The sequence below is a fragment of the Chanodichthys erythropterus genome, chromosome 6, assembly GCF_024489055.1.
Source record: "Chanodichthys erythropterus isolate Z2021 chromosome 6, ASM2448905v1, whole genome shotgun sequence".
NCBI lineage: Eukaryota > Metazoa > Chordata > Actinopteri > Cypriniformes > Xenocyprididae > Chanodichthys > Chanodichthys erythropterus.
Genome location: NC_090226.1, coordinates 14,169,495 through 14,192,178, shown reverse-complemented (window position 1 = coordinate 14,192,178; position 22,684 = coordinate 14,169,495). Strand labels below are relative to the sequence as shown.

The 22,684-nt window shown below is 36.0% G+C and overlaps 1 protein-coding gene across 9 annotated transcripts in view; it reads right to left on the bottom strand.

Moving 5' to 3' along the window:
- The window catches only part of plekha6 (pleckstrin homology domain containing, family A member 6), a 114,373-nt gene that overhangs the window by 32,537 nt on the left and 59,152 nt on the right, over positions 1–22,684 (bottom strand). For 7 of the 9 annotated variants that reach the window (XM_067388184.1, XM_067388185.1, XM_067388183.1 and 4 more), the window contains 3 exons: positions 14,515–14,615; positions 2,451–2,647; positions 426–872 (listed from right to left, as the gene is read on the bottom strand). In XM_067388184.1, coding sequence (XP_067244285.1) covers positions 426–872; positions 2,451–2,647; positions 14,515–14,615 — 745 coding nt within the window. Of the gene's footprint in view, positions 1–425; positions 873–2,450; positions 2,648–7,969; positions 9,493–14,514; positions 14,616–22,684 lie in introns of those variants that run through there. The other 2 variants (XM_067388186.1, XM_067388190.1) reach the window with 2 other exon arrangements.

Sequence of the window (22,684 nt, the reverse complement as noted above, 5' to 3'; positions counted from 1 at the left end):
TTTTAGTTTTAGCAGTCTACTTGCATTATAAACGAAAATGTTACTTGATAGCAATAATTAAAATTAAATGATTAAATTAAATAAGTTTAGTAATTGTATCAGTGTGATAACACATTAATATTAAATATTATATAAATATGTATTAATATTAAATAGTATAACTTAAAATACTATAAAAACTAAACTTTAAACTTTTAAATCTCATACTTTAAAAACACTAAAAATAAAATAAAAAACTTAGAAAACACTGAAAATATTTAAACCTAAGTAGATCTAACAAAGATAGATGGAAAGGAAACCAACCAAAATAAAATCAATACATTTACTGTAAAATAAAATAAAATAAAAACTCACTTAAAATCCCAAACTATAATATCCCTGCTGAGAAGAAAATTATGAGGGTTTGATGGCATTCTAGACCTCACCTGCGGCCGTCATCCTGAGGCACCATGGCCCGGCGCTGGTTGACCCACTGCTGTAGCTGCGTCATGGAGCTTTTCCTCTGGGCGAGTCTCTCTGGTGCCGTCCTGGGCACAAAGCCCCTCCGCATCACCACATTCTCCTCGTGCGGCTCCCGCATGTCCCTCACATTCTCTTGGGACTGGTATCTTGAACCGTTAGGAGGACCATAGTTACCCCAGCCGTTGGGGTGATGGGGTACCAGGCCTCCTTTCTCCCCCATCCTGCCCTCTATATTAGGGGTCACTGGGGTGCTGGGTGTTGTGTCTCTGGTCTCTACTCCATTTGGCTCATGTTTGACAGGCTCGTGATAGTCTGGCCTCTGCCCGTTGTTCTCAGCATGAGAGTTCGGCTCCAGTCGTTTTGCTACCATGTCGTTTTGGTCTGCTGCAGGGATGGGCTCAGATTTATTTCTGCAGAACAGCAGGAGAGAGAAAGACAAAACATCTGTGAGACACTGTCATAAAACACAGTGATGCCTTTGATCTTCTTTATGAAATGTTGTTTTATAAGGAGTGCACATGACTGTTTGTTCCAGAGTATCAGGGTAGCAGTACTAAGGATGCACTCTTGCATTCCATGTCTGCTATTTTTTAGTTGTTGCTCTATGTACACTTTCATCAGATGTGTGGCTATTGCAATCTGCTGTTCTTGCTCCACAAGAATCATGTTTTTAAGATGCTGTCCAAACCCATGAAGCTTTTTTTCTTCTGTGAAACCCAAAAAGTTGAAATCATGAAGAATGTACTCTTTGTATTTTATGAATAAGATTTCATAAATGCAGTCTACATATATGTACTTTAGCCAATATATTGGTAGACGATTACTTGAAATATTTTTTAGTTATCACGCCCAATAAGTTCTACTGTTTGGTCGATAAATGTCGTAAGTGGGACTTTTATTTTGAAAGTGCATTTTTAGAAAGAAAAATCACTATTTTTTAAAAGAATGAACTAGTGTGATATCGTATATCTGCTTTATATTGGCCACTCTGCTCTCTAAGATATTGGCATCAGCCATCAAAAAAACTTTAAAGGTGCCATAGAACCAGTTTTTACAAGATGTAATATAAGTCTAAGGTGTCCCCTGAATGTGTCTGTGAAGTTTCAGCTCAAAATTCCCCATAGATTTTTTTTAATTAAGTTTTTTAACTGCCTATTTTGGCAGTTTACATTTGATTCTGAATGAGTTTGAGGCTGTGCTTCATGGCTAAAGCTAACATTACACACTGTTGTTGAGATTTATAAAGAATGAAGATGTGTTTATGAATTATACAGACTGCAAGTGTTTAAAAATGAAAATAACGAGTCTTGTCTCGGTGAATTCAGTAAGAAACGATGGTAACTTTAACCACATTTAACAGTACATTAGCAACATGCTAACGAAACATTTAGAAAGACAATTTACAAATATCACTAAAAATATGTTATCATGGTTCAAAACTGTATGAATTTCTTTCTTCTGCTGAACACAAAAGAAGATATTTTGAAGAATGTCTGCAACCAAACAGTCTCCATATATGGAACATTGGTTACCCAAATTCTTTAAAAAATCTTTTTTGAGTTTAGCAGAAGAAATACATTCATACAGGTTTGGAACAACTTGAGGGTGAGTAAATGATGACAGAATTTTCATTTTTGGGTGAACTATCCCTTTAATTAAAGGTATTTTCATCATGCAAAGGTGGCATAATAGTGCATATAGATCACTTTATGATACTTTTATGGTGCATTTTTGGAGCTCAACATCCTCATTCACTTTATATGGAAAAAGTGGCCAGTACATTTTTTTCAGCATTTCTCCTTTTGTGTTACACAGAAGACAGTTCTGTTTGTAATGACAAGAGGGTGAGTAAATGATGACAGAATTTAGATTTTTGGGTGATTTAATTCTTTTGAACCAGTTTTTCTCTGTGTCAAGCTGTTTTTGAATGCAGGGCCAAATTCTGTGTGAATCAGTGTGTATTATACTGTAGATGTGTGCGTGTGTACCTAGGTGTGGCTGGTATATGGACCCTGGCAGCCTCACTCATGGCTTGGATCCACTCCTCTTGCTCTTTCTGGCTGTCTGCACTGAAGTAATATGTACGAGTTCCTGCGTGCTCAACCTGCAAACAGAACGCAATACTGCCCTTTAAATCCTCACTTTCCTCGTCGTCCTCCTCCTCTTCCTCTGTTTCGCACCACACCTGCAACAGAAAGAAAGAGAAAGAGAGAATATTATTGCACTGTCCTACAGCCACTCCCATTGCGCAAGAACTTAACTGTAAACCTGATACCACAGAAACAACAGAGCATGCAAAAAAGACCCACAATTCATGCAAAATAGTGCATTCAAATACTCATATGTACATGGGCAGGTAAATAGCAGCTTGCAAATGAAAGACATGCTTAAAGTTATAAGCATAAATACAGCACTATTATTTGGAGTAATATTTGGCCTTTCAGAGCTGGACAGATGTGGGTAGGTGAGGTTGCAGTGCATGCAAACAAATGAATCAATCGTGCAATGACTTAAAGTGATAGTTCACCCAAAAATGAAAATTCCATCATCATTTTATCCCCCTCAAGTTGTCCGAACCTCTTTGTTCTGCTGAACACAAAGGAAGATATTTGGAAGAATGTCAGTAACCAAACAGATCTTGGCCCCCATTGACTACCATAGTAGAAAAAATAAATACTATGATAGTCAATGGGGGGAGAGATCTGTTTGGTTACTGACATACTTCCACAATATCTTCCTTTGTGTTCAGCAGAACAAAGAAACTCATACAGGTTTGGAACAACTTGAGGGTGAGTAAATGATCACAGAATTTTCATTTTTGGGTGAACTATCACTTTAATTTTCATGTACAGTCATATCCTCGAATCTAAGCGGGGCCATATTTGTTGATATTTAATATTCAGCAGAACATGGGAGAAAATAGTGAATAGGACATGCAGATCAGACTCACAAATACAGTGATTAAAGATTATTCCCTTTAATGACTGACATTTAGACTACTGAATATAGAAGTTTGAAGATACTTATTAACTTTTGTCATCATTATCACTACTGTCAGCTCATGTTAGGAACGTAAGCAGGTGAGTCGGATCTTATCACTTGTCATGCAGTCATAAGAGCAAAAAGGTGTTCTGAAATACCTACTAAATGGGGCTCATCGACATATTGGAGAAAACTCACTCAAGGGTCCTCAGAGATGGGGGGAGGGGTATTGGGAACAGAGGAGAAAAGACTACATAAGGATGACTAGATAAAAGTATAAAAATTGACATTAGGAGCAGGTTAGATGTGGGCTAGATGTGGTCAAGTTTATCATAATGGAGAGGTCATAGTGTGCATTAATATCCTGAAAGAGATTAGTTAATAGAAATATGGCTTTGTTGTGTTATTTCAAACACATCAGCGCTATGAAGCACAAATAGACACCTGACAATGTAAAACATTTGTGTGAATGTGTAAGGCTAGATAGAATATATAAATTAGCTCTGGACACTAGTATAACTTGTCCAAAACACTGCAGTAGACAACATCACCACATGGGGGCAATACAGAGTTAATTGTGGACAATGCATTCTGTAGTCATTCAAACTAAACAACAAATAAAAAAGGAATATATGATTTTGAAAAGATAACTGAATAAATTACTTTGATTTAAAATTGAGTACACAACTGCACAGCTAAAATATACTCTATAATATCGCAAAAGAACTCGACAAACCTCCGAATCTACAAGTAAATTCTAATTATACTTCTGCTTTCATTTATATCTAGTCTCTGTAATTCTGTTTAATTGTAAAGGGACAATATTTGCCCTAGACTATTTTCTAACCATACAAATACACAGTGTATAAATCCATCTATGCCAAATACTTCATTCAAGTCAAATTCTGATCATTTATAGCCTTTGTTACTTTTTAAATCAAACAAATATCATAACTGTAAAATGTACATGATATAATAACACAATATATACAAGGAATTACTATGGGGGCTTTTTTATATACTTTCAGTGGCATTTTTGGTCAACTTATCATGCAAAAAGCCCGTGACACAACCTCAGATTTCTATAACAGACATGTCAGTTTGAGGAAACACAACAGGTTCTGAATGGAGAGGGTGTTACCACTGATGAAACCTGGAAGCTACTATAATCTGACCATAAACATATAATGATGTAATTAAGCATCCTTACTATTAACAATCTCTCGATTAGTCTTGCTTAAAACAATGACCTGAACTTTTAGTCATCCGAGGGTGTGTTAACATCAGTTTCATACAAACTAATAGTTAACTGCTCTACAGGAAAGTTAGCTAATTGACACTAGAGATCATTAGGGAACAAAATGTATTTTTGAATAGACAAAACCTGATAAACAGGATTTTTTGTACATATACAAAAAATATAGTCATATACTGTATTGTACACATAAAAATGTTCATATGTGAAATGTCTAGTAAGGATAAAAACCTGGGGTGCTTCGATGACTTAACCAGAAAAACAAACCTGGACTAAACTGAAGTAATCATTTATTTCCTGTTCATTCACTCAATAAGCTGCATGTTGTTTGCATACTTAAAATTCTCTTGAAACCGAGACAGTCATTTGTGTCACAGGAAGTAGAGTATCAAAACAAAAGTTTGCCTTAAGTACTGCCGTTCGCATTGCGGAGGTTGCTCAACTTTAGAAATCTGGCACAGAAACAGCCATGCTGTCCCAAGTTCTTCATTTACCTTTGTACCTGTCAAAAGAATGCCTCATTTCCTTTGAATGAACCTCTCCCTGAGGAAACCGTCAAACACTCCCGCACTATTGATTCATTTCAGGGCTTGGCAAATTCTTTGCTTACTGTTTGCATTTGATTTTACAGAGAAGCCATTGTCCTTGTGTGTAGCTGACCTTCATTTAAACTTTTATTATAGTATAACCAAACTTCTAGCATATCTTTATGTAAGGAAATCAAGTGCAGTAAATATGTAAAAGGTATGTGACATTGCTTTGTGAGGACGCATGACAAATGAACCATGTTAAACTGAAGTGACTGGATTTATCTGGTGCTAATTTGTCAAGTTGTCGCTAAAATAATGATTCAAAGTGTTATATTAAAATGTGAAGAGGTGACGTGAAGTTTATAAGTTCCCCGGATGAACAGTTAGTTAAAATATGGTGTTGAATAGTATGGCATTGGACCCCATTGACTTTCATTGTATGTACAAAAATATGTTCTTAATAAAATGATTAAAATAAAATAATAAAAATGTCTAGTTTTGTGCCCCACAGAAGAAAAAAAAGTAATACAGGTTTGGAATAACACGAGTGTGAGTAAATAATAACAGATTTTTTTTTTTTATATATATATATATATATATATATATATATATATATATATATATATATATATATATATATATATATATATATATATATATTGGGTGATCTATCGCTTTAGAAGTTTTAGAAACCTAAACCGGTTTTTAGTGCTTGTAAATCACTTCCTCAAAGGTGGGTTGAAATTGAGTCTTAGTGCATCCTGGAGACATTTATGTTCTAGAGGAGACATTTGAGTTTACAGTGGCGTCACATGTTAGACTGATCTATCTTTACAGACCTCCTCTTAACTACCAGGTACTCTTTTACCCAAACAATCACAGGTGCCTCCTTTTCTTCTTCACAAATCAGTAAGAAGAACTTCCCATCATACAGTATGTCAGTGCAAGACTATATTTAGTCCAAGCTTAATTATGTCCTAATTGAAAATGTTTGTCATCATTGGTCTGTGAAGAGAAATATAGTTCTCACATAGTTCTCTCAGGAACATGAGAGCTCAATATCCTCCTAAGGAATTCCACAGGCTCAGTCAGACCTCAGACAAGAACTAGCACAAGATACATTTTTATTGTAGTTAGCCTGAGGAAAGAAGCCTACGCATGTGAAAATCGGAAAGTATGTATTAGTATCCTGCTCTGTGTAGGATTTCATATTATAATGACGCCCTCTTTTTGTGCATTTGCTGATGCAAGTAAAGGCAATACACCAGACTAGCAGATGTTCTGATAAAACTGACATTCATTTGACCCTTTTACTGCAAATAAAAGAAGGTCAAGCTACATAGTCTTGTTGTAATCGGAGTGTGCTTTGTTGTCTTTTTCTGTGCCAAGAGAGTCTCCTATGGCGCTGGCAACAGAGGTGCGGCCTGGGCCGCATTAGCTACTATGATCCATCACACAGTTGAGAACTGTAGACTTAATCGAATGTCCAAGAGAGTCAATTTATTGGTAATGCCAGGTCACTATTTCAACTGGCCACAATGAAAGTCACTGCAGGTTATTTCCTTTGAGTATAATTCACTAAATGTACTTTCCCATCTCGGCCTTGTTTCACAGCTGAGCCATCAAATCATGGCTTTTTACACCACAACACAATCTGCTTTAGATAGGATTTCTTTACAATTTTGTTCTGGTAAATCCCTTAATGGCCTCAGAAATCCTCTTCTCACCATCATATGAATAGTGATTCTGTAGCATCTTGAAGAGAATAGAATAAAATAAAACAGAATAAAATAAAATAGAATAAAGAATTGAATAAAATAGAATAAAATAAAATAGATTAACATAAAATAAAAAAGAATAGAATAAAATAAAATAAATTAGCATAATAAAATAAAATAGAATAAAAAAGTAAAATAAAATAACAGAATAAAATCAAAACAAACAAAACAAAATAATAAAATAACAATAAAATGAAATACAATAAAATAAGGTAGAATAAAAAATAGAATAGAATAAAGAATGTAATAAAATAGAATAAAATGAAATACAATAAAATAAAATAGAAAAATAAAATAGAATAAAATGAAATAAAAATAAAATAAAATAGAAAAAATAAAATAGAATAGAAAAAATAAAATAACAGAATAAAATAAAACAACACAACAAAACAAAATAATAAAATAAAAATAAAATAGATTAACATAAAGTAAAATAAAATACAATAAAAATAAAATAAAATAGAATAAAATAACAAAACAAAATAAAAAATACAATAAAATTAATTAACATAAAATAAAATAGAATAAATAATAGAATAGAATAGATTAAAATTAAATAGAATAAAATAAAATAAAATAAAATAAAATAAAATAAAATAAAATAAAATAAAATAAAATAAAATAAAATAAAATAAAATAAAATAAAATAAAATAAAATAAAATACTTGATCTGGGAAAAAAAAGCTCAGAGAATGAGCAGTTCACCCGTCTACTCAAATTACAGCAGGTGCCAATGCCCAGAGCAGCTCAATGTAAAAACAAAGGAACAAGGGCAGTTTTCTGCCTTATTTTTTGGAGTGCCAGATGGAAGAGGAAGCAGACAGTCAAGCCTCCGCAGATATGGAAATGACAGTCCTCTGCTTTCCTGTCTCCCTGCCTCTGTCATTCTGCCTGTCTCTCTCTTTTTCTGAGTCTCTGACACAAGTAGTAGTATACTTTCAGTCATGCGGAGCTAGACTCACTTGTTTTTGATCCTTATGTTTGCTGATCCTGGAGTCCAGAGGGCAGGGACATGTAGACATGCTAGTGTAGACAAACATGCTCTCAGAAAACTATGATACCAAATAGGACTGTCAAAATACCAAAAATGTCAGTAGACATGTTGACAAAGCAGTTAACAGCACGAGCTCAAACAACAGCAAAAAAGGGGGGAGAACTGCAAAATGAATGACTGCAGCTACCTTTAATAACTAGGCGTCACACAGAGCCGGGCGGCTCCATGTGTGTGCTCTGTCTACCACCGTACTTTACAAACACGCACACACTCTCTGGATGGTGTGTGTCTGCTCTGATGTGTACTTCATACACAGCAAACAGACAGAGTCCACATGTCTGATAAGAGAGAGACACCTCAGCCCCGCACGCTAGGACAAGGTAACCAGCCGAGGGCTGCTGGGAAGAACAAAGTGAACTCAGGGAAGACAACAACGACTGCAGAGACAGGCGAGAACACGAGGTTTGATCCAAATTGCAATCAACAGCTCTTCCAGATTGGCTGCAAACTCTGTTTTCATTGTCCGCCCTACCATAGGGAAATATGTCTATCATGAATACATTACAAAAAATACGAAAGCCGTCTGGCCGTATCTGTGCATCCCACATGCAGGTTCAGCCAGTGGTTCAGCCGCTGAGGACTTTTACCTCCAGAAAAGATTTCTCAGCTCCAAGTCTGATGGCGTGAGCCGGTAGACTCACCTCCTGATCTTTCATGTTTCTCCCGTTTATCCCTCAGAGAAAAGATGAATCTTAGGCTAAAAATGTCCCAACCACACAGCAGTTACACAACCAGCAGTCATTAATATTGCAGCGGCTCTTATACTAGGACAGAAGAATGAGAGAGAGGGAGTGAAAGAAAAATAACCAAAGAGAACACAGAAACAAACACACATACACATTTGCCTAGCTATATATCTAAAAGCGTTTTCACACCAACGGGTCATTTGTTTTGTTCCGAAACAGGGACTAAATTTGTTACAATTTTGCATTTTCTTCTTGGTTCGGTTCGCTTTCACACGGCAACATTTCAAAGCATTTCATTATCCTCTTATTGGTCAGGGTTTTCTCAGTATCATCCAACAAAATGATTGACAAGTTAGCTCCATGAGCTTATTTTGGCTTCATTTGTAACTGTCGAGACACACGCAAACACTATATGAATGAATGTAGCCATCATAACCACTGTTAAGTTATACATTACATTTGTATTAATACTGCAGCATATTCAAACGTGCACTCTCTGGATCTCCCAGCTAGACACATGTAGGCATGTGACGGTATCAAATGTTATGTTGCGATAATTGCTGAAGCTTTTATCACGGTATACGGTATTATCACGGTATTGAATCAAGTTGCAAAAAATACTCCTTTTTTATAACAAAAAGAACTCTAAACATTTAAATACAATAACACAGTACGCTAACAAATCATTTAAAATGATTTAAGTGCAAAAGAATTATAAAGAACAATAGGTAACGCTATATAAGGTCTCTTTATTTAACGTTAGTTAAAGCTGCAGTCCGCGATTTTTTCCTCTTTGTCGCCATCTCTTGTTTGAAACCTGCAATTGCAGTCATATGCGGAATAGATATCTGTATGTGTTGTGCCTCGGCACAGCTCGTCAGCACGGATGAATCTAATGCTTGCTGTCAGTCACCGTACCGGTGGATACTGCACTTCAGAATCACAGACTCTACATCTTGAAAGTATGACCAATATAAGAATTTTCACTGGAAAATATCATCTGAACAAGTAAGTAACATGTCTGCCACTTTTGTTCTGACCAACTGAGGAAAAAAACATTAGACCTACAATAAATCACGCTGCCAATGATGATTAAATCTAACGATCGCTTAGCTCGGATCATGCCAAACCGTGCAAATTAACAACATCAGCACTGCGTGACTGTGTATTTAGTGTGTATTAGCGTTACCTGTAGATTTCAATTTCTGTATCCACTCCACAGTCCAAAGTCTTTTGCTTTTTGACTACAGCTGAATCTCCAGTTGTCACTGATGATTGTCTTTTGGATCTTTCTGGATTACAATCCGCCATCAAAATGATAAGTTTAATTATTTCAGCTGCTGTGAGAAAAGGCTATAAACGTGCCGCTACCAGCAGCGTCCTCACGTGACAAAACTGACTAGCCTGGACTCCTTCATTTCTGTTTACGGACGTGATGTAATGACGCACAGAGGAACTGCTGCATGCTTGAATTTACCTCAGATATCCACCATGTCGCTCTTATTAGAAAACATTATTACAGTACAAGCTTTCCATTGTGAATCGAGCTAAGATAATGAGAAAGTTTTGAACACTGGCTGGTTATTTACTTGCTCAAAAATTGATTTTGGATCATTTTTAACCAAAAAAAAAAAAAGTTACGGACTGCAGCTTTAATGCATTAACTAAGATTAAGAATGAGCAATAGCTACATTTGTTACAGAAGGTATTATTTTTTGTTAATATTAGTTAAAAAATGCAACTGATCATTATTAGTTTTAGGTCCATTAAATAATAATTACAACTTTTGATTTTAGTAATGTTAATAAACATTAACTACAAATGAACATTAACTAAGATTAATAAATGCTATTTCAAATGCTATAACAAAAGTATTTTTCATTGTCAGTTTGGAAATAATGAATTGACATGTTAAGTAATGAAGCCTTAGGTCATCAAGTGTTACTGAACAATAACAAATAATCAGAACATTTTCAATCATGTTGTAGTCCATATTAAAATTTAAAAATGTTTAATATGAAAATAAATAGCCTATTAAGTCTTTAAGTATGAAGTATTTGGTGCTGGGAAGACAAAAAATATTCAATGGCTGTTTGAAGCATTTTAAATAGTACCGCAGCTGCTTTGTTTACAAGGTTTCCGGGGTAACCGCAGCATTTCTGCTGTTCCATCAGCGCCCTCTGCTGTCAGAGAGTGAACGTGCATCATTCAGCGCATCTCAGCGCGTCTCCTTCACACGTTCCGGTTCCGCCATGTGCACACTGGGTTGGTTTACATAGTGCGTGTGCTTCTTTGACGCCGCATACAGAAGTGCTGTGCATTTGATGAGTCAATGGGTAAAGTATTCTTAAAATGTAATATAAATATTTTAATCATTCGTAATAAATAATTATTCATGTTATTTTGAGGTGCTCATGGTAACAATATCGTGCATATTCATTATCGTGATATATCGTAATATCGGCACATGTCTAGACACATGCAAACACTATACGAATGTTATAATGCAGCCAGAGTGGAAATCAAGGCTTCATCGGGACAGCATTCCTGCATGGAGAAGCGCATTTACACAACATCTTAAGATGAAGAGGCACTTTTTGGTTTTCAGCTACGGTACCTAATGTGCTCACTCACAGAATCACACATTACTGCTTTTTATATAACACATTTCCCTTTATGAATCATGATATCGTTTGGTCCGTTGGGTCGGATTGCTTTCACATTTAGTTAGTTTGAAAGCGTACTGAGACCAGCTCTTCAAGGAGGTCTCGGTACGCTTGTTTGGTCTGCTTTTGGTGCACATCCTTGCATTTCTGCAGTCACACCAGCCCAAACAAACTGCACGAAGGGGGACAACAAACTCTAGTACGATTCAACAAAACTAAATGAGGCAAGTGTGAAAGCACCCTAAAATAAATTGGGCTGAGAAAGAAATTATATTACTGTAAAACATTACCATACTTTGGTATGGATGCTAATATAGTTATAGTTATTGTGTTTAGTGTGAACAGGCCTTAACTCCAAATTTACATTTTAAAGAGAGTCTCCCAAAGGGAGGTATTGTCAGATTTAGTGTACTTCTGGGGACAATTTTGTCCACAAAATGTATCCAAGTGTCCACACACATACTGTACACGTGTGTGTGTGTGTGTCTGTGTGTAAGGCCTGAAGCAATGCAGAGTAAGAGAGTATTAGACTCCCTTATGTGAAACTGAAGAATATCCCGTGCCCAGAAGCCAAACACCAGTTTTGATACCTTTTACACAGGAGAAGAATTTCATAAAAGAATTGGCAACACTTCCAGGAGAAGAGTCTGAATAAAAAGACCCAGGGCAAGATGCACTGCATCAGATGTGTTTCAGGTTCTTTTGTGAAGGCAACATGATACATGTAACCGTTCACTGTCATAGAGCACGATGAAGAATGGTTGACTAAACACACCTTCCTTTCTCTCTCTCTCACACACACACACACACACACACGACAAACACATTTCAATATTTCCTGGTTAATTGTTAACACCAAGCTGGTTCAAAACATGCACACAAGTATTTTTAGATATACAGTGTGACATATATGATGGTGTCATGATTTTTATTACGGCTGCCATAAAAATGACCCTGTGCTGACGTGGCTCCACACACCGAAACTAGGGGTCTCTGTGATATGAAAAAGAAACGCAGCACACCTTTTGCCTCAGGGTGCAGATGCAAGAGGCTACTGGATCCTTGTGACTTATGGTTTGCTTTGTTCTGCAAATATATCTCTGGAGTATAAAATAGTTTCTCTTTTGTAGGAGATTGAACAGCTTTGGATATGTTTTCAAAAACACGTGGATAGGCAGACATTGGTTTTTAGTAAAGCTGTAATGGCGGTGTGTCTAAACCCACCATTTCCACAGGCAATGAACATTAGAAGTGTAAGTGTGATGCATAAACCAAAGTAAATACAAAAATAGACCTTTGAGAACTATATACACATGAAGAATGCTTTAAAGTAAATATGATCTTACAGTCAAATGAATGTTGAACCACCTGCTTTTTAAACAATATTATTTAATGGACAACAGTTTTATATAATAGACTTGCCACATGCTACACAATACATCAGACAGGAGATGTATAGTATTATATAATTTAATCCAAATAGTAGGGGAAAATATAAAATATGTCTAAATAAATCATAAAATCAAGTTGTTATATTTATAAAAGAAGTTATTTATTAAATACAAATAATATATAAATATACACTACTATTCACAAGTTGGTGGTCAGTACCAATTCATTTAAAAAAAAAAAACTTTTATTAATCAAGGATGCATTAAAATTTTCAAAAGTGGCATTAAAGACTCTCATAATGCTATAAAATACTTCTATTTCAAATAAATGCTGTTCTTTTGAATTTTTTGTGTTTATCAAGGTATCCTGAAAAAATGTTAAGCAGCACAACTATTTACAACATTGATAATAATAATAAATGTTTCTTGACTAGCAAATCAGCATATTAGAATGATTTCTGAAGGATCATGTGACACTGGACATGTAACACTGGAGTAATGATGCTGAAAATTCAACTTTGCCACCAAGAATAAATTGCATTTGAATATATATTCAACTAGAAAACATTTATATTACATTGTAATAATATTTTACCGTTTTTACTGTATTTTTTTTTCAAATAAATGCAGTTTTTCTGAGCATAAAATGCTTCTTTCTTTTTATATAAATTAAATAATATTTAAATTAAAAAATATTAACTTAAATGTATATATACCCATGTACAACTGAATAAAAAATATTATTATTAAAATTCCTAAAAATAACCCAATTTTCCATGAAGTTAATTCTAAATAAATATTTTTGCATAAAGCATCATTCCAATATAACTAAATGTTCAAAAAGCTTAAATCACACAGCTCTGACAGAAGCAAAACTTATTCCTCCTTCCTGTTTCTTTTAAAAGTATTGCCAAAGGTCATCAACGCCTCAGCTGTGCCTCGTCTGTTGCGTACTTACTTCCTATTGGTCAGTTTAAAAGCCAGGTGCTATATAAAAAAGAGCAGTTTTACTAGAAATCTAACAAAACCTGCAGAGACACGACATCAGATTCTTCTCCTGCCCAACCCTTAAGGGCCCCGCGGAGCCAGAGGCAAGAGATATAAACACAGTTACCCAACACATAACGGTCTCACATTCTCTACAAGTGGAACGAGTACACCTACAATCGTATGCTCAAAACACAGCTCAAAAAACATGCTACCCAGCATGCACCCTGTCTAATCTAATAGAGCTTCACAAACAGGCTAACCATAATCTTATTTACTAAATTATGATAACTCACCACAACACCGTCCACTCACAGAGCAACCGGGGCGTATACCCTCCGAAATACTGCGATCCGTTATATATGCATGCTCTAAAGGTCTATGTACTCAAACCCAGTCGCCCGGGATCCTGATGAAAATATAATCTGACATTATGTTTGTCCTTCTGGCACATAGTGTGCAAACACATTCGGGAACGCATGCAAAGATGCAAAGTCCACTGCATGTGTGGGTGTGCAATCAGAGTAAATATAGAGTCAGTGGCTTTGACTAAAAACAGATACATGGTCATTGAATCATGATTAATTCAGAAACGTCGCTTAAAGTTTCCTATCATCATATGACCTACACTGACACCGAATGCCATGTTTACCTGTCACCCCTCCCAACCCTTGTCCTGAAAGCATTCAAAACATTTGTTAAAAATGCACAGAGATCACCAACCTTAAAGGCAAACTTGCGGCTGATGTTGTCCGATGCCTGGACTGGTCCAATCTTGAAGCTGAGAAGAGGAAGGCTGCCCAAGACTCCTTCTTCTTTATCGTCTGGATGGAATAAACAAACCAACATTAATGCTAAAGAACAACAAAATGAAAAATAAAAACAAAACATCAGTATTATATCATTCCAACCTGGATTTTAAAAAAAGCTGATTATCCAATTAGGTGAGAAACAACTCTGTACTAAATCAGAAAAGTCCAACTTTCTCTTGTGTGCCGCTGCATTGGTGATGGTAGGCAGCGGTAATAGAAAAGCAGGTAAACTGCAGGTGAATCCCATAATAGATATCCATTTTTATCCCAGCGCAAAGCAACGCTAATAACACTGAAGCAAGCAGCGGCGCACAGCCTGGGAGAGAAGCGCTCAGGCCGGTTAAATAATGAAGCACATCGTTAAATTTTCATCGCGAGGAGAGCAATGGAGATCTAGTGTTCTTGCTCTCGATCTCCCGTACTGAGAGCTGCTGCTGGGGAAATGCAGTGAACCCACCCGCGCGTGTGTTCTGACAGCTCTGTGTGTGCGTGTTTGTGTGTGAATGAGAGACACAGGGAGGGACGGAGGAAAAGGAGGGGTTTAGCAGGTTGTGTTTGTGCTGTATAGAAGTGAGAGAGAGAGAGAGAGAGAGAGAGAGAGAGAGCAAAAGATGGCTATCATCTCTCAGTGACTCAGTGCTGCAGGAATTCTGGCTCTCAACCAGCTGTACCTGCACTGAACAACCAATCAGAGACTATTATTCTGTAAACAAAAAGGCCGGGCAAAACAATTCTGAATAAGATACGTATACTGATATGGAAAAACATGATCTCCACAACAAACTTAAAACTAAAATGAAATGCATGAACATTGTATAAAGGAGGGTTGTAATAACCACAACAACAAAACACAATCTAAACCTGTCTGTCGAGGTTGTGATCACTACAGATATTGACAAGGAATGTCACTTCCAATATTTTAGATTTGTGGTTATGAGTTTTTTCAATGGTTGATTCTTTAATTTATTAGTCCTCTGCAATCCTTAAAACGCTGTCTGTATGCTTATTCGCCTCCTATTTGTAGCATTTTTGTCCTATTTTCCAGTAAAAATGTCTAAATATGTTTAAGATAAATCTACCTGAGAAGTAAAATTGCATAAGATAATGAGACATGCTTTCAGAAAAAAAAAAAAAAAAATTCTTAACCTCTTGGCATATTGTTATATGTTGTGTTAAAGGCACAGTATGTAAGATTTCTTTTATTAAAGTAACCAAAAACCACTAAAGCAATGTTATATATTTTGTTGGCTTGTGTACTTACATTATCCCAAATGTTCCCAAGAATGTTTAAATCCAGAGAAATAAGCAACTTTAACCAGGACATTATACCCGCTTTACCCTTGATTTTATTTTGTAGAAACCATGGAAACACTAAATACACTTTAAAATATTTTGTGTTTTATTAGACAGGTGAGCAACTGTTTGGATGGATACATTCATTGACAGAAAACTAATCAAGTTATATAGCTCAACACAGTAAGTCTTATCGTTTAAATCTTGTTTTCTTGATTTAAAGCGAGTACAATGTTTTACCATGCCTAATATCAATCTAGCCTACTGCAGTGTGCAACAAGTCTCGTAGTAGCCGCCGAGCGAACGCAGAGTAGCATTATAACAACTTTCAACACACAAATGTATCTAATATGATAAAACAGCGCTGCTTTACTCCACAAACGCTTGACCGGAAAAAAACAGAAGCGGCGACTGCGCCATAATAAAAGTTCCGCTGCTCTCGAGACGTGTGTTGCGCTTGTCTCTCATTAGCAATCGCTCCAGCGGCCTCGTTTCTGCTCGCACAGCACTCGCCCTGCTCTGCTTCATACTACAGTAAAGTTAATAATCTCATTCATGAACATGTCCCGATTCTTTTCCACCAGTTGTAAATGTGAAGACAACACCTTCTATGATTCCGCGAAATCCAGCTACGTCTTTGTTTTGAATAAGCGACCTCTAGTGGTGAAAATTTACACAGTGTGCCTTTAAGTATAAATCTAAGAAAAATTAAGTTTAAAACAAGAAAATGATACAATACTAATAATAACAATAATGAATAAGTGAGAAAAAATAAGATAAATGTCTTACAATGCCTTTTTAGTGATTTTTATATCACTGTAAAACAAGATGAAAACCAAGATCAAGATTTTTTTTTTTTTTTGGCAGTCACTTAATTTTATCTGATTCTCTGTCCAAGTGTTTTGACATAGTTTTGTATAGTTTGATATACTGAATCTGTTGTCTTTTCAAATGATTCTTGATATCACAGGCTCAAAAACATACGTACTTCTCATTTCAAACAATTTGTGGTAAAAGCCTTGGAAAAGGTGCAGTCAAATTTACTGTTGTAAAAATCCAGTCATTTTATTAGGAACTGCCGCATTGGGAATTTTTCCTGAGGTAAAGAGATTCCCACATGCAGATTTTGTAACAGGTAGAAGTTGGTCATGAAAATTTGCTATGTTGGCCAACAGAAAACTGCTTGGTTTGAAAGTGACTTCTGTGCGAGCTGTGCTTCATACATGGCTAAACTATTGACAATGGATAATAGGCATTTTTTGCTCCCAAAATTTTGTTAACACGACCACACCTATAAGTCGGCATGAAACCGAAGTTGCAATAGTATTGTCTTCCCTATTGCGAGTGTGTATATCTGGCTGAAACGGCTTCTTGAACAAGAAAAAATGTAGGGTGGGACTTGAATTTTTTAATTCAGGAATTGTTTGTCAGGTGACAGGTTGTCCTGCCCCAACGCCAAGAAACATCATCAGAAAAGAGATGTCACGACTAGTGTAAGTACATGGTGACAACTGACCTATCAGATGTGTCTGAGGGAAATTTGATCTAAAACTAGATTCTCTGTTACCGTCTCTTCTTCTAATTTGGCATACAGCTCTGATATCTGCAGTGACAACAACAGCGAGCCATTTTTCAACGTCTCCCCACGTTCAGAATACCAATTGAGGCATTAAATTGCTCTGTCGCACATTATCCAACTCTTTAGAACAGCGCAGTTGGGTAGATAAATGCGGGGTGATAAGAGGACGTAGGGTGTTGTGCCTCCAAACACTGTGCCGTCTCTAAGATATTAAGGGCAGCCGTGGAGACGTATGGGACACAGCCAGCTACTGAGTGTTGCTGATTGTGATTTTTAAATAAATGAGCCTCTCATCCCAGTGAGCCAGTCAAGAATAGAAAGAAACTTCCTGGTGTTCCTGGAGTGTGTTTGTTATGCCACTGACAGTGACTCTCATTAATATTGTTATGCGCTACATTTTTGAATATACAATGATCTTTGTGTAAAGTAGTTGCAAAATTTATTACGATGCAAATGGGATGACTATGTTTGTTGGCATACTGAAACACATATATAGCTATATGTGTATATGCTATATATGCACAGTATATCTAATATGTTTCTGATTTCCACAGACATTGAGGTCAAAAGTAGGAACGGTTCTATTCCAAAAATTAAAACGAATGCACTTCCTTGCTCACTACATAGGCAAGGAGATTTTTAGCACGTTGCTAAGCTAACACACACTAATAATTATAATATACAATAATAATTAAAATTCACAAACCTTACAACAGTGGGTAAAATAATCCATACACTGAACTATTGTTATTTATATTTTCCAATAATGATTAAAGGTGCCCTAGAATCAAAAATTGAATTTACCTTGGCATAAATAACAAGAGTTCAGTACATGGAAAAGACATACAGTGAGTCTCCGACTCCATTGTTTCCTCCTTGTTATATAAATCTCATTTGTTTAAAAGACCTCCGAAGAACAGGCGAATCTCAACATAACACCAACTGTTACGTAACAGTCGGGGTGTACGCCCCCAATATTTGCATATGCCAGCCCATGATTGAGGCATTAGACAAGGGCAAAACACAGCTGAATCATCAGACTAGGTAAGCAAGCAAGAACAACAGCGAAAAATGGCAGATGGAGCGATAATAACTGACATGATCCATGATAACATGATATTTTTAGTGATATTTGTGAATTGTCTTTATAAATGTTTCGTTAGCATGTAGCTAATGTACTGTTAAATGTGGTTAAAGTTACCATCGTTTCTTACTGTATTCACGGAGACAAGAGAGCTGTTGCTATTTTCATTATTAAACACTTGCAGTCTGTATAATGCATAAACACAACTTCATTCTTTATAAATCTCTCAGTGTGTAATGTTAGCTTTAGCCACGCAGCATAGCCTCAAACTCATTCAGAATCAAATGTAAACATCCAAATAAATACTATACTCACATGATCCGATGTATGCAAGCAGCATGCATGACGAACATCTTGTAAAGATCCATTTTGAGGGTTATATTAGCTGTGTAAACTTTGTTTATGCTGTTTAAGGCAAGCGCGAGCTCCGGGGGAGGGGGAGCACGAGAATTAAAGGGGCCGCAACCTATATATCGGTGCATAGTTAATGATGCCCCAAAATAGGCAGTTAAAAAATTAATTAAAAAAAAACTATGGGGTATTTTGAGTTGAAACTTCACAGACACATTCAGGGGACACCTTAGACTTATATTACATCTATTAAAAAGAAGTTCTAGGGCACCTTTAATCATAATTACACATTTATTCATTTATCTCAGCTCATCTGCCATCTTGGATTATTTATTTATTTATTTATTTCAGGAAATTGATGGGAGTTTGACAACCTAACACCGCAGCTCCCAGAATGGTATAAAATGACAAAAAAAAAAAAAAAAAAAAGGTGTTCAAAAGTTTAGGGTCAGTAAGATTTCTCAGTGTTTTTAAATAATTATTTTATGATCACCAAGGCTGCATTTATTTGATCAAAAATACAGTAAAAACAGTAATATAGTGAAATATTATTAAAACAATCTATTTGATATGTTAAAATGTAATTTTTTCATGTGATAGAAAAGCTAAACTTTCTTTCTTTGATGAATATTAAGTTCAAAAGAACAGCATTTATTTATTTATTACAAAAACAAAAATCTTATTGACCCCCAAACTTTTGAACAGTAGTGTATAATAAATAATTTTATATAATAAACTCACTGAAAATTTTTATTGATATTTTTCAGTTCTTAAAGTTAGTTCATAATTAATTTCTCTTGCTTTCTCCACCTCGTCTCATACCATTTATTTTTTTAATTGAGCTGCTGCAATGCATTCTGGGATCATCTTCTCTACGAAGGATGTCAAGAGTGTTCACATAATGCCTTAAAACACTCCCTCCACAGGCAGCTCACTAGAGCACGTGTTTTGATGTTACCTTCAGTATATGAGGGGGTAATGGAGAGGCAGTGTGAAGTAATTAGCCAGAGAGACGTGGGCAAAGTCAACAGGGTTGAATCATGCAGCCGTAGCCCCACAGGCCTTGCTGCACTCACCGATATAATTAAAACTGCTGCACACAGAAAGCTTGATCCAGCCAAGAACCATTACTGCAGACCTCCTCCTCAGGGTAGACGCATGCACAGATGTTCCTCAAGTTTATGATTAAATTGCAGCTTGAGCTGGGAACATTTTATGATCTAATGTTATAGGGTAATGGAGCTTTAATGAGTCTCAAATTTACACAACAAATAGGCATTAAGGAGACCAGCGAGAATTTGCTCATTTGATCAGCAGGGCTAAATCAATCACCAAACACTGTTTCTGATCAGAATGCACATGTGTGAACGTGTATCCACATACAAAGCTCAAGGACATTGGATGTTGGAGTGTGGACAGCTTTATCCTCCATAGGCTTTGTGGAAGAAGACAACAGCTTTTTTTTTTTTTTATTCTAGCCCAAACAAACCCCATGACATGCGTATCTGAGGCCGTCTAGTGTCTACACTCCCTGAGATCAAATGCATGGGAGTCCTGCCAAAGGTAGATGCTTGCATTAAGATAGTAAGATAGTGGTTCAAAGAAGGAAGCACCACAGCCCATAACAAAGGCCTGGAAGACTCACTGCAATTCCCACATGGGAATGAGGAAGCCTTCAAGGAGAGGAATGATCTTCAGAGCATGTTTTAAAAGTGTAAGATGTGTTGGTCTAGTGGTATGGCATGGAATTGGTTCAAATCCCTACTTAAAGAGAAGTACATGCAAAAATGAAAATTCTGTCATCATTTACTCAGCCTCGTGTGGTTCCAAACCTGTATGACTTACTTTCTTCTGTGGACCACAAAGGAGATTTGGAAGAACATTTCAATTATTCAGTTTGGATGAAAAAACATTAAAACATTTATGAAAATATCTTCTTTTGTGTTCAACATGACATTTTCATTGGTGGGGAAACTATCCTTTAATATGACATTTTATATAAACTACATAAAAATGCACAAAACATGACAGCCAATCATTTTCATTGTATGTTAAATTTGATTCCCTTGAATCCCTTGAAAACAAACACTTTCGCCAAAAACACTCATGCAGCATAAAGTAATATAGTAATGAGAAATTAAAACAAAATTTCAAAGTTGAATTTAAAATCCATTTTGGCTCAACATCTGAGGTGGCACATGCCCTATCACTTTCAACTTGGCATGATACTTCTGAGCAAACACACAGTGCTCGAAAACCAAGACAACCTCTCTGTTTTTACATGGATGATTGGCAGTTAAAATCCCACAGAACAAGTTTGTTTCTGATATGACACGCAAGTGTTCAGAAGATACACAGGAACCCAGTGTCTGAAAACTGAGAACACACTAAAAACACCACTGACAGCAAACGAAGAGAGAATTTTCAATGAAATCTGACATGTTTGGAGACGTTGAGAGACTCATATTTGCATTACCTCACACAGTATCACTGTCAACTACGGTCAGGTGCACAAATAAACACACAAATGGATCTAAAATCAAAACTATGTGACTGAATAGTAGCACCATCAATGTTGTTTGTTTTTTAAAACAATGCACAATGAATCACTGATAAGAGTATTGCCTTAAGATTACGTAATAAGATGGAAAAAAAACACACATTGTGATTACATAACCTAAAATGTTTTGATTTATATTCTTCTAAATGATGCACTAGCTACACCTTCTTTAGCAAATATGAAGACAAATCACTGACTGATATTCCCAGACAGTAAAGTATGTGGATTTTAAATCACTTTAGAAAATACAGCACAGAAAACACAAAGATAAAGTACAGCGTTCCTTTCAGTAATGAGGGATACAGAGGAAAATATGCAGATAAAAAGGAGTGCACTGAAAAATTTGTCTTGTTTTCAAATAAAATTGTCTAAACTTTATGAAGATAAATTTACTACACAAATTCCATTAAGACCTTAAAGGAATAATTCACTCAAAAATTTCAATTCTGTCATTTAATCATCCTCATTCCTTTCAGAAGACTTTTTTTTTTTTTTTTTACCTAAATCAAGATGTATTATCTGAAGTTTATAAGTAAATTATTTACTTTGAAGAATGTAAAAAAAAAGAGGCTATTATAGTGTGGAAGGCAAAAATTCATGCTAAACAAGCTTGATTGAAGGAGGGTGGAAAGCCAGTGAACTAGTGTGTTGCTGTCGACATGACACATGCTGGACATGCAGTCAGCTGATGCACATCATCCACACCTGCGGGCAACCTCTCATATGCTGACATGTCCAATGCAAAGCCACTCATTTTAGAGAACACGCTATCTGCCTATGGAGTCTAAATTTAAACATTAGAGCATGGGAGGGGCTTTGGTGACAGAGAGGTTTGAAGTGTTCCAGTATCTTGCAAACCCAAAATAGAATATTTGACATTCTTGTCAAGGAATTCCTCTTTTTCCTCTGAAATTAGTAGGTGATATTTCACAATAACATTGCAACAATTCATTCTTCAATATGCTGACCTTTTTTAACTTCCCACATGGTTTCCTGATGGCTTTAACCCTTTCAGGCGCATTATGTTCATGCTATATATGAGCAATATCACAAGAGTAGCCGTGTGATATGGCTGTATATCAGCATGGCTGTGATTAAACGAGTGTGGTATTACGAGTGTGATATTGCGTTTATACAACAGTTTGACGACACGAGTGTGTAAATAAATAAGAAACAACAAAGGATTGTCTTTAAAACCCTCTTTTGTGAGGAAC